This window comes from Prorops nasuta, unplaced genomic scaffold (assembly GCF_024137725.1).
Source record: "Prorops nasuta isolate Cenicafe-Biocafe unplaced genomic scaffold, Cenicafe_Pnas_1.2 PNAS00005, whole genome shotgun sequence".
Lineage (NCBI taxonomy): Eukaryota > Metazoa > Arthropoda > Insecta > Hymenoptera > Bethylidae > Prorops > Prorops nasuta.
Window position 1 is genome coordinate 4215257 of NW_027116802.1, and position 12742 is coordinate 4227998.

The following is a 12742-nucleotide window of genomic DNA, read 5'->3' on the forward strand; positions in this document are numbered from 1 at the left end:
ACGTTTGGAAATTCCAATTTGTTAAAAAATATTCTCCGTACATTGATTCGATTTCACCTACATGTTTGAAAGTTTTATGCGAACCGTTGCGCCACATTTAAGCGTGGCAGAACGGACCATCTTTAGTTTGAGAAGCACTGGGAGAGATATCCTAGATCTTCATGGGGAAACTTATTATGGAAAGAGCGTAGCGATTTAGCGGGCTCGTAAAATCCAAAGTGCCGGCACCGCGCGTCGCTGGATTCGCTGGAATTGTGTCACGTGTGGCCGCATGCACGAATTTGGATTTTGCGCGTGGGCTTTTGCACGCGAGAAATGCGAATACGTACAGCTTGGCACTAACGAGCCTCTATTCATCATATGGGGTAAAAAGGGAAAATCGTGACGAGAATCACGTTGATTTAAGACGGAAGGACAGGGAACAGATGTTAACTCTATACGTACTATCGTTAACTTTACAATCTTTGCCGTCCACGTCACTCAGCTTTCCGTCAATTTTATTACTCCTTATCGAATTCCAATTTTTTACAACCATTTTATATACCCCTGTTGTTATTTTATAAACTTTAATTCTGCAAAAATTTCAATATAACGTTCTTTCAGCACTAATATTTATATGGGATATTATTAATATATGAAGGACAACAAAATTTGTTTTTCTCGCTCGAGCGAAAATCGTCGAAATAACGAAAGTTACGCGTGTCTCAAGAATCGTCGCTTTCTTCTAGTCTACAAATATTATCATTATTATTAATTACACTGGTTATTTTCGAAAACTAATAATTGTTCAATTTATGAGAAAAATGCTGCCATATTTTATTATATCTTCTTTTAGTAATATCTAAAATTAAATATCATCATTCTTTGCATATAGCTAACTACGGACATTGACCACTTCGGTACTAAAAAGGCGAACAGTTAAATGCAAAACTGAAAATCAAATAAATTTTAAGATTCATTATTTTCACCTGAAATTGATATATCAGAAATTTAAAGGAGCTGTTACCAATAATTTAGATGCAAGATTCGAGATGAAAAATGGTTTATTAAGAGTTTAAAAGGTGTGGTATACGCGCATATATTAATCTACTATCATATATATATGTATATATATATAGGTGTATATAGATCGCAGGTGTCTGTCCTCGAGCAATAGATCGCCGCTAGTTAAAAGCTTGATAACTGAGTAAGCTTGACAACGCTGTCAGTTTAAAGATAAACGGATAGGGCAAGAGGAGCGAGGAGATGAGAAACAATCGCGTAAATCGTTGCTGGAACTGGCTGCGAGAGAGCGCGGTATCATAAAGTAGTTTTCCGGTAGCAAAAGGGGAAGGGGACCTGTCCTTGTAGCCCGTGGTCCCATGGTGCTCGTAGAAATCCGAGAAACCACCTAAACTAAACATAGACTCTCCATACTTTATTTACGAATACGGCAAACGCTATAGATATCCTATCCCAGACGCGTCAATACGAAGAAACCAACCGAGATTCTGGAATTTCTCTCTATCCTCCCATATATACCTACCCCCTCTCTTTCTACAAACCATGCACTCTGTATCTTTTCAAATGTATACTCTTCATCGTGCTGAAATTTACCAATGATCGCACGAACGTTTCTAAATTTTAAATTTTAATCGAAGAAGGAGAATTTTATGTGGAAATCATTGGTTCTCATGGTTTTCCGGGGGAATGTATTTGGAAAGATTAACAGAAACCGTCTCGAATGCACTGAATCTGAAAGAGTGGAATATATGTACAAAGGTTTTCTAGGATTGATTTGCCAATTGATTGGGACAAAAACAATTTTCATATCTGTAGAATTTACTCAAGAAACATTGTTTTCTTGAGTAAATAGAGGAGAGGGGTATTTGTTTTAAATGAATGAGAGAAAGGGCGCATTGAATGCGCAGAGTTAGAGAGAGCTAGAGTGCAGAAATAGGTTGATTTTCTAATAGATAAATTAAGAAAAAGACAATCTCTCCTCCGAAAGTTTAAAATTTATTTAGAAAAAATGATTTTACATTGAAAAAATGTGGGTTTTAAATTCCATTTAGAAAGAATTGCATTTAGGATGCGCGTAAACAAGTGAGGGCCGACACACGAGACAATGAGCACAATATATATGTATATATGGAGGTAGGGTTGGTTGAATGGTGTTGCAGTGCATGTAGACTGGGTGGAAGAAAAAGATGGTAGAGATTAAGAGAAAACGAGAGAGAGATTGCCATTGGTCCATTTGCACGACGATTGACATCGTTTTGGACCAATGGGAAGAGATGGGCGTCTCTATATTCTCGAACGACTTGCAATAATATTTGCACTGGCTCGTTTAATCCATTAAAGCACACGGCCAACTCCAATGACGTTTGGTAAATTATTTATCGACTCTCTCAACCACTCCCGCACACTTTCTGTCACGTTTTATTTATCCCTTCTCAACCCCCCACTATACGACATACGGCTGAAACCTCGGGATTTACGATCTGAGAATACACGCCTAGAAGCGAGGAGGACGACGCTTCTGACATCACAATTACGTAATTCGCCTTCTACGCCACTGGCCTATTTTCATAATCATTCTATTCCCATTAATTATCTCGCGAAACGATATCACTGACTGAGCAACGACAGCGAAAACTTACTTTGCTTAAAAATACTTTGTTAATTCGTAACCACTTTGCGTAAAATCACACACACACATAAACATATTTTATTCTATATTTTACAATCTTATTTTGTGTTATTTTCCAAGGAACAGTGATTTTTCATGGGAAAAATATGTATAACATTTTGATTTTTGTTTATGGAAAAGTTGGAGGCTATTCGATTTATTTCATGCTTATAGAATAAATATATATACGATTGCATTTCATAAATTAATTTATCGAAAGCTCTGCAACTACATATACAGACTTATAAAAATACTCTGTATACATATATCAAATGCGTTACCTATACATATAGTGCTATAGGAGCAGAGAAAGTAAGTGCATATAGTATATGGTTTGCATCGAAGAGGATGGAATAATTATATCTTGACGAGGAACACCGATTCTTGCTAGGAAAAATATACAAGTACTCCATGTCGGTTTATCTTTATGGAAAAATTGAGGGTTATTTGTGCGGAATAAATACAATTGCATTTTATACATTAAATTTCTTTATTGAAAGTTTTGCAACTATATAGTATAAAAATACTGTACATATATCAAAGGCGTTACCGAGTACTTTAAAAGTAGAGAAAGTACATGGCTTGCAACGAAGGGAATGGAAATCCAAATCTCGCTGTGGACATTTATAAGGCATAGCTTACGATAAGACAATTGAGAGACTTATTTACAAGGCGAGAGAGCCGCGTCCTTTTCGCTTATTCATATGTATATACATACATAGAGAAAAATTTGTTTTACGACGACCAGCCGCTAAAAAATAATAAATTATTGCATTCCCCGGCCGCCACTTTCTTCTCGCACATTTCAAAGATGGAAGAGAATTATATTGATAAATCTATAATATAGCCTCGCAAAAATATACATATTCGTATAATTATACTTATACTATAATACACACGCAGTCTCTTATATCGCCTAAAATATATACACATACCACAATAAAATCTATAGTCTAATTAAATTATTAAAATAAGCTATATATATATATATATACGCGTAAATATAATATAGTATTTCTTCGTTTATTTACAATATAGAATTTTTGGTACGTTCGCTGTATGGTCGGGCATCAAGGCACTCGAGTTTTTCTCTTATAATTATAGACGCAATTATATAAAATTAATTTCAACTTTAACTCTGATTTTAGAAGTTCTAACAATCGTCATGAGATTTATCGAATCGATTGTTATGTATATATACTTGTACTAAACGATGCTAATAAGTTTTTTTCTTATGGAATTATTCGTATTGGGCAGAAAAGAACGCGATGGGAAAATTTAGCGAAAAATTCAGATTTTTCGTGATGCGAAATTATCGGTCACAAAGCCAGTCACGGCCTCTATCGGTTTTTCTCTTTAAAAATCATCTCGAATGGCAGATTTTTTGTCAATGTCCGTTTAAACGGTTGTATAGTATAGCGGTAGAGAGGGGAGGGTGTCGAGGGGTGGGGAGCCAAAGTTGGTTCTGTGGAATGATTTTAATGGTTTTGGGTGTAGGTTGGATATATGCATTTGGTGCATAGGATGCATTAGGTTTGTTTTTGTAGGGTGACAGGATGGATCTGGGACGGCGTCACACCGGGGTTATGAAAGGTTGGGACTCGAGCGATGGATGGCGCGGCTAATTGAACTCGAAAAGATTTATGCTTGTCGTATTGTGACAAAAAAATAGAGGAGGGTGGGGGTAGAGAGATTCAGCCACAAATAATGCCCAATACACTTCTAAAAACTGAAGCTTCCCATGTCCTTATTTGTTTAACTGAAAAACGATCTGGTTGATTTCGTGATTTAAATGGAGACGAGTGGGAAGTTTGCGAGTAGCGAATGATACGAGTGCATCGGTTTTTTAAATGATTTTTACGAGACTCGCTTTTTAATTTTATCTCTCGATAAATAAATCCGAGAAGTGTCTTGGAAGGCATAGTTTTAGCAGTATCTCGCTTGTACACCAGAGTCAGAGATTTTTTTCATTAAGATTCACTGCCGCAATAAAGAGGCTGCTGCTGGCTTTAACGTGGCGTGTCTTCGTTAAGCGAGTCAAACGCGGTCCAAAGTTTGCTTTGCCCGGTTTAAAATAACTAACTCGATCCGAAATATTCACACGGTCGCGCCACGGGAACTTGAAACCAGTACAGTATCGCATCCAGGCATAAACACAACTGAGGAAGGGAGAGGGTGGAGAGAATCCGGCGAAATTTCTTCTTCTTACTGTTCGTGGCGTAAAAGAAAAAAAAGAGGACTACGTGAGTTAGGAGAGAAAAACTGTAGAGAGAATTAAGGGGATGCGAAATGCAAATTTTCAGATTTTATGCACTACAGAAAGCAAAAGACTATCGTTGATAAGGAGAAGATGGAAAGGGTCTAATGAATTTTTTTCTCTTCGTGGCGTAAAAAAGAAAGAACAACATCAGGGAAGAAAAATCGGAGAAGGAATCAAGGCGATGTGCTGGGAAAAACTGAAGCTTTCATATACTATCGAATACAGCATCGCATCCTGTACACGTAAACATAACTGAGAGGGGGGGGGGGGGGCAGAGAGGATCCGTGGAAATTTCTGTTGCTTCGTGTCTGTGGCATAAAAAAGAAAAAACAACGTTTCCAACGAATTTCCGAGGAAGAAGAAAGAGACATCCATAGGAGAAATGTTTTCTCACAAGAATCACACCAAAACGTGAAAATGTTGGAATGATCGATGATCATGAGTCTCTCGGTGATGAAGAGAAAGCGCATGGCAAAGTGACTCGCTCTTCTTAGCCAATTTAATCCGGAGGATTTATTGCCAGAAACGTGGAATGTTTTTACTGGATCGATGGAAAAGATTCCAAGGTTGAGTTATGAAGTTTACCCTGGGTATAGGGAGGAAGCCTATATAGGATCGTAATAGAGCATATACGAGTAAACGGACGATTAATCGTTAAAATTTTCCCGGTTGTCGTTTTGCTCGAGAGTCTCTGTTTCTACCACCGGACTAGGCCTCTTAAGGCTGTTTTCCCAACTGCGCAAGCTGGTAGCTTAACGACGCCTCGAGATGTTTCGCTAAGGCGATCGTAAAAAAAAGCGGTTCTGCTCGTAAAAATTCCATAACGCGCTTCTTCCTCAAAACGAATAAAAATTGTTTGCACTTCCAGTCGCTCGAATTTCTTCATTTTCATAAAAAATCATCGTTTCGTCGATGGAGCTGGATTGAGAGATAAATTTGGGTCTGCGAGGCGAATGAATAAGGGAAGGATTGCCAAGAGACATTCCGTGTAAATTGCGTAGGATTCGCTTGGATTGATTTTTGATGTTAATCGACCCAACGTCGTTCGCTAACAAGATGGCAGAGGGGACAACCCCCCCCCCCTCCTCCCCATCCCTCCCATACGTTACTCTTCGTGGACGGTCCACTTTGCGTTTTGCAGAAATTACGTGGATATTTGGCTGGTGTTCCAAACCTGTCGGACCGTTAATAGACCAACGGGGAGCGAGGCGTAAATTATCGGTTTACATTATTGCAAGCGCCAAGCAAACCCAGTCGTTCACATTCGTCGTCCCGAAAACCCCTCGATTCAACTCCATCCACCGCAATGTCCCCGGAAAGAGCACAAGTTCCTTAATTTCGATCATTATTCGCACGATTCGCAATAAAGTATCGCTGAGATCATTCGCAATTATAAAATCTATCACTCCAGCTGTGTAACTCGCGATAAGTTTCTGACACTAGATTTAATACTCTTCTCCCTTCTTTTTGTTGCATACAAAATACTTGGAAAATTGCATAATATAGTTTGTCGATATCACATATATATTATTAAATCTCTATATGTACATTAATATTTCTACTCGTATTTAAAAGATTTTTTGAACTTTTTCTGATTTTCTCATTTATTTGCTTGTTTCAGAACCTTGTGTGATTTTCTTTGAATTCGAAAATAGTTTTGGGTAAACGGGAATGGACGCTGTTATAGATGCTTTCGGGGTTCTCCGAAGGAATTTTCTTGTTTCTAGATAGTATCGGTGACGATAAGCTGTGCATAACTAGTTGATAAAAACATGCAACGGGGTAGATAGTTTCGGTTACTTTACGACCAGCGAAAATAACAAACGCAAATATATTTTTACGTCAGAAATGCCTTTTCTCTTCCTCTTTTACCTAGTTCTGCTGTTTATTAAAGTATCGTTCACACTATAAATCCGCTATCGATATATTCTTACATCGATACAAAATTTTTCAGGAAGAAACCAATTGTGAGACCAGTGTCCGAGCGATAATGATATAGTATGAAATATACAGTAATTTATTTATTATATTTATTGTGTTTTTAAGGAATCAGCAAACTCATAGTGTGAATCGACCTCTTAAAAGAAACATCTTTTATTTATTTTAGAAAAAATATTGTAGCATGTCTGTCGTATTTGAAACATCTCGTGAAAATTAGTTTCCGGTGTGTCCGGGTAATTTCTCGGTTACCTCTAAGAAAATTTGACTTTTATCTGTTTTAAGTACAAGATCCTTCGACTTTCGCAGGCACCCTAGAGATTTGAATTCCAGTCACCCTCCATTCTCCAGAGTCTAAAGGCATAAGAGAGCTTCTCATGGGCCCCGTAATTGCACGCCGAGGAAGATGTGATTTCTCTCGCTGCCAACATAGCACTCCTTGGACTTCTTTCACCTAAAATCAAACGAAAATTCTGTTTTTCAATGGTTCTCCCTTATCATTCATGAATTCCGGTTGAAGCGAGACAAAATTTCATAGATAAAAGAGGAAAGAATTTTTTACGGTGAACCTTTTTCATTCCAAATCAATTTTAGTTTCAAGATTTACGATAATGCATTTTCTACGACGAGTGAAAATTTGGCGGTAGTGAAACTGTAAACTGGCAATCCGCGTCGTAATATTGCAAGATTTAAACTAGTCGAGAGATTCGCCATCGAAACTTACTCAAGAAGCTTTCGGAAGCGTCGTAAACGCCTAGCAAATGGTACGAGCTAGTGCTGTTTGCTTCCGGTAACAGCAAAATTGTCCAGTCGACGTCGTTCTAAAGCAAAATTAATGTCCCGATTAAAGAGACTAAATTGCGAGACAATCATCGCGTTTAGCTAACATTGTATAACTGGTAACTATTACAAGAAAACTATCCCTCTACTGAACTTTTTGAGAAAATGAATCGTTTTCCTTTTCTTTTTGTTTTTAATACTTGATTTAATTTTACGAGCGGTGTGCTGCTTAGTTTCGGTAAAACAATGAATTTGATCAGTATTAGCCGTTTTCAAGCAGAATTAATTTCCCGATTAAAAAAAAAAAAAAAAAAAAAGAAACGAATATACTGAAGACTCATTTGGGCAGTAGTTATAAAAAATATCTTTTAAATTAATCGCCTTATAACACGAATGGATATAGCCTTTTTCTTTAATAATAATTGTTTGAATTTGACAAACGAGTGCTCTTAATTTTTGATAACAGTAACATTATTTTTATCTTTGTCGCTCTCGGACATGATTAATGTCCCCATTTAAAAAATTAAATTAAAACAAATTAATTTGTGTCGTAGCTGTTAAAACACTACTCCTTTACCGAATCAGATTAATGCAAATGGATAGTTTTACTTTTTAATAATTATTTAAATCTGATACATGAGTTGTGTTTTATTCGGTAAAAGAAAAACAGTTGATCATCGTCACTCTCAGTTAAAATTAACTTCTAGTTAAAGAGGCGAAATTACAAGAGAGATAATCTTCGGATTTAGCCAACACACTGTACGACTCAAAACTATTAAAAAAACTATATATGTCTTTACTGAACCATGTAAATCCAAATAAACACCTTTTCAAGAATAATCATAAGAAGTTGAAATTAAGTAGCATGGAGCATTTCTTTTTTTTCTCAAAAGAGAAGTGTCTATCGTTGACTAAAGTGGGACAGCTTGGAGAATAAACATTAGGGATTTGTGGAAGTAGCGTGAAACAATGCTGAAGAGGGAAAGTTTACCAAAGAACTAGTTTTGGAGAAGAGGAGAAGCTACTCGTAAATGGTACACTCGAGGATCTCGGAGTCCTTACACTTCTGTTTAATCGCTAAAGAAGCTGAAGGTAGCTCGTATAAACACACGTGCCTGAATCGGGGGTGCCGACGGAGAAGCCGTTCGACTTTCGAGTGCTCCATCCGAACAACTGCACAAAATAGTAATATCCCCTCCCCCCTTCTTCTCCCTATATTAACCTCTTGGAATATCGAAAAAAGTTTCTATACCTAAAAAATAAAGAGAAACGAAAAAAGCTCACCATCCTCCAAAACTTCGCTGTTCTCCGAATTGCAGTGCAAGACTTGGTAGAGAAAGTCGATGTACCTAGTGGCAAGCTTGAGAGTTTGTATCTTGCTGAGTTTATCGCTGGGGAGAGTCGGGATGATTTTTCTAAGGGCTGCGAAAGCCTCGTTGAGGCTCTGGGTCCTCTGCCTCTCCCTGACATTGGCCATGACCCTCTGCGTCTGGATCTCCTCGTAAGTGGCCCCGCTTTTCCTGCGGACCTTCATCCTCGTGGAGGATGCCGAGGTTTCGCCATCCGATTCGACGTCGGCCATACTAGACTTTCTCTTCCGTTTGCCCCTGGTACCGTTGTCGAAGCCACTTTTCGACGTCGACGAGGACAAAGCATTATCGGCCATTTGATTAAAGTCCGACAGATGTTTGTCGTAGCCGTCCTCCATCTGCAGCACGGTAGGCTTGTACTCGATGACTTCCGGTTTATATTCGATGACTTCCGGTTTATATTCGACCGGATCAACGACGTGCTGATAGGTCGTAGGTTGCTGGGGACCAACGGACATTTCCTCCCCACCGGAAGAGTACATCTGCGGCGATGGCGTCAGGTACAAACTTTGCTCCTGGTCCCTGCTGTGGTCCGACAGAAATCCTGGCGAATTATCGTTTAACCTTCTGTCGTAATCCACCTGGATGTCCATGGATGTCCTCAGCATCTTGGCGTCCTGATGATTCTGGTACCTCTTCGCTTGGTCCTCGGGGTTATCGTATACGATGTACCCCGGTTGCTGGTAGATCACTTGATGTTGGTGATGATGATGATGGTTATTGTGATGGTACCCAGGCAAACTTCTGTGCTCCGGAGGACTGCTCAGATCCATCAGGTGAGTCGGCGGCGTGAATCTCTCATAATGATCCGGCGAATTGCTCGCGGAACTTCCGGCGCTGTGTGGAATACCGGAACTGTCATTTGCCTCTAATACATACATACTAGGGATTCTTGAACCTTGAAGTACCACTGGTACCACGTGTGTTTGCATTTTCTAACTCTTATACGATGATTTTTATCAACGTCGGCACATTGAAAACTTCTCCCTCACGCACCCCCCCTCTCTCTCTCTCTCTCTTTAGGTATTTAATCGAAAAACTAAATATCTACTTCTTCTCTGTAATAATCGCGCGCACGATTTTCAAAACTTCTTATAATACAGCACTCACAATCACTGAAATGGCGAAGAAGGCAGTCTTTGTTGAAGACACTTTTGGTGCAGAAGAGCCAGAGATGTGTGGTTGTTGAGAGTTATTTCTGTAGGAATTTCACGGGATAGAAAGTAACAGATTTGTGATTTGTGATACCCGAGTGACCGTTGATTCTTCCGAAGACGCGTGAGGACTGTGCAAAGGTGAGGAGGACTCTGTTTCGTTCTGTCGTGGCAAACGAGTCGTGAGGCTCTGCCCGAAGAAATCAACGTTCGTCGTTCGGCTCCTTCATGTCACATCGACGAACTCCGCCTACGTTTTCTGCACCATCCCCACTACTCTCTTCCAAACCGTCGAGTCTCTCTCTCTCTCTCTCTCTCTCTCTCTCAAACTAGATACTTCTTCCTACCAAGCAGCATCCCCACCAAACGAAACTCAACGCGTTCTTTTATCCATCTCTAGCTAGCCAGCTCTTAGTTAGTTCGACCCCCTCCTTCAGCCTTGGCGAGAAACCCAAGCAACGAGAAGAGAGAGAGAGAGAGAGAGACACCCTGAAGAACCAATCCGAGCAACCGCCGGAAGAACAGCGCATCCACCCAGAAAAGGACGGACTATGGTGATTCAGGAATCTTCGCTTTGGCATACAGTGAATGAATTTGTACGATTATTACTGCATCTGATGGACAGATTGATAAATCGTATGAAAAATTGTATAACACATAGTTTTCCTTGAAATGCAGAAATTTGGAGAAGGAGAGAGAGCGAGAAGATGCAGAAGAGATTTTCGCTGCTAAGGTCGTTTTCGAGCGTGAAGGACAGATTGAAATTCGAAGCCGAGGTTGAACGAAGATTGAACGAAAAATCGCCAAGTGGGAGCGTATTTGTACGTCGAGAGACGGCACGGATAGCCGACCTATCTTGAATATTTATATCGCGCAAAATATTCAATAGTATAAGTAGAATAGAAGGGGGCGTGATCAGACTACAGGTCGTTTCACGAATAATCTATTTTATGGACGATTCGAAGTCTAAACTACGTAAATTATTTCTTAATTTTTAATAATGCCAGTTGGATTATTTAAATATTTCCTTCAAGAAAATTTCTAAGCGAGTGTGAGCAAATCCTTTATTCCAGAAGGGTTATATACACATATAGGTATAATGAACGGAGGAAAATATAACCGTGAATTTTTGGAGTACACAATGTGTGTAGAGTGATGGATGTTAGTGGCGGATTGCCGAGACGTGTTTGTTGTGACTGAGGAAAGCTCGTTTGTGGGTATAGTATATCTATAAATTCCGCGTTTCAGGCCTATAGGAGTTTTACGCGTTCTCGTGATTTACCTTTTCGCTCTACTACGGAGAGCACCACGCCTACGGGAATATTTACTCGCGAGGGAGGCGCCCCATGCAAGAAATAGCTACTATATTTGTCCTTTACTCACCACTTTCCTCTCCACCATTCCATTCCACCTCCTGCTCCATCCATTATATACTATACCGCAGCTTTCTAAGCAACTCTCCAAAATAAAGCCAGATCCGAGATCCTCATTGTTTCTGAATTCATTATTCAAATATGCCTGGATTATATAGATTTTTTGGTTAAATTCTCTAAAATTCGATTTTTCAAACTTGTCCCATGAAAATCTAGATGTGGAAATAAATTATTTTATTCTTTTTCTACACACACGAAGACAAATTTTATATTCAGGTTGTATATAAGTTCATGCCAATAAATTGGATGAATATTCTGGGCTAATTTAAAATTAAACTATATATGGCATTCTAGAAGGGAAAAATTAAAAGAAACGGTCGCACAGACCAGAAGAAAATCTTAATTTTGGAGAAGCACACTTTATTTCGCCAGTTACAATTAATACACTGATTTTCAGTAACTTCTACCTTAGCCGCGCTTGATCCTCTTTATCCCCACTACCGCTCTTTCGCTAACCGGAGTTTACCGGTTCATTATCCACATCTATGCTTACTACAGTATAATTATTAAGGATTTTTGTAAAGTCTGCTAAAATTTGATTTACAAGAGTCTATACCGATTCTTCACAGCTGATACATATATTTATATAAGTATAAATAAATTAAAGATTATCTTTGGAATATACCAAAGCATGCGTCCAAGCTTATTGGATCACGGTAATAAACTGAATAAATATTCATAGGCTTGATATAAAATTTATCTATGGAAGAGTCAGGAAGTGCCGAACGCGGTCTTCGTGACTCTTAAAGGAATTTCATCTGGCAGGCATCAAATGAGTATGATATAGTCGCCCAATATTTATAACTTTATGGATCGTTAAATCGCATCTTTAATGGTTTATTTTCCAAACTCGAGGGACCAATTTCCCATTCCTCAGTAACACTCTTGAATTCGACGTGAAATTTATCATTATCCTTTTTGACAATTTCGAATCAAAGTTACAGTATTGAATAAAGCTTACGACTTTTATTTGATAATGTATATATAGGTGCACTTGTATGATGTACCCTGACTTTTCATCAATTTTTCTCGTCGAATTGAAAATAGAGAAAACTTCTTGGTCAAAACACTTCGATCCTCGAATATTCAAGATCAAAATCAATGTTACAACATCCACAAAGAAAAATCTGCTGCAT

The 12742-nt window shown here is 38.7% G+C and overlaps 1 protein-coding gene across 3 annotated transcripts; it reads right to left on the reverse strand.

Moving 5' to 3' along the window:
* Positions 1 to 3175: 3175 nt before the first annotated feature.
* On the reverse strand, positions 3176 to 11971 carry LOC136773317 (protein twist-like). Of its 3 annotated transcripts, XM_066726896.1 has the most exons (4): positions 11934 to 11971; positions 11557 to 11758; positions 8934 to 9856; positions 3176 to 7323 (listed from the first exon to the last, which is right to left on the reverse strand). In XM_066726896.1, exons 2-4 carry the CDS (start codon positions 11598 to 11600, stop codon positions 7184 to 7186), a joined length of 1107 nt encoding a protein of 368 aa, XP_066582993.1. In that variant the 5' UTR covers positions 11601 to 11758; positions 11934 to 11971; the 3' UTR covers positions 3176 to 7183. The 3 variants fall into 3 exon arrangements, with proteins under 3 accessions (XP_066582993.1, XP_066582994.1, XP_066582992.1); XM_066726897.1 differs by lacking the exons at positions 11557 to 11758; positions 11934 to 11971 and adding an exon at positions 10130 to 10346; XM_066726895.1 differs by lacking the exons at positions 11557 to 11758; positions 11934 to 11971 and having other exon boundaries at positions 8934 to 10346.
* Positions 11972 to 12742: the final 771 nt, after the last annotated feature.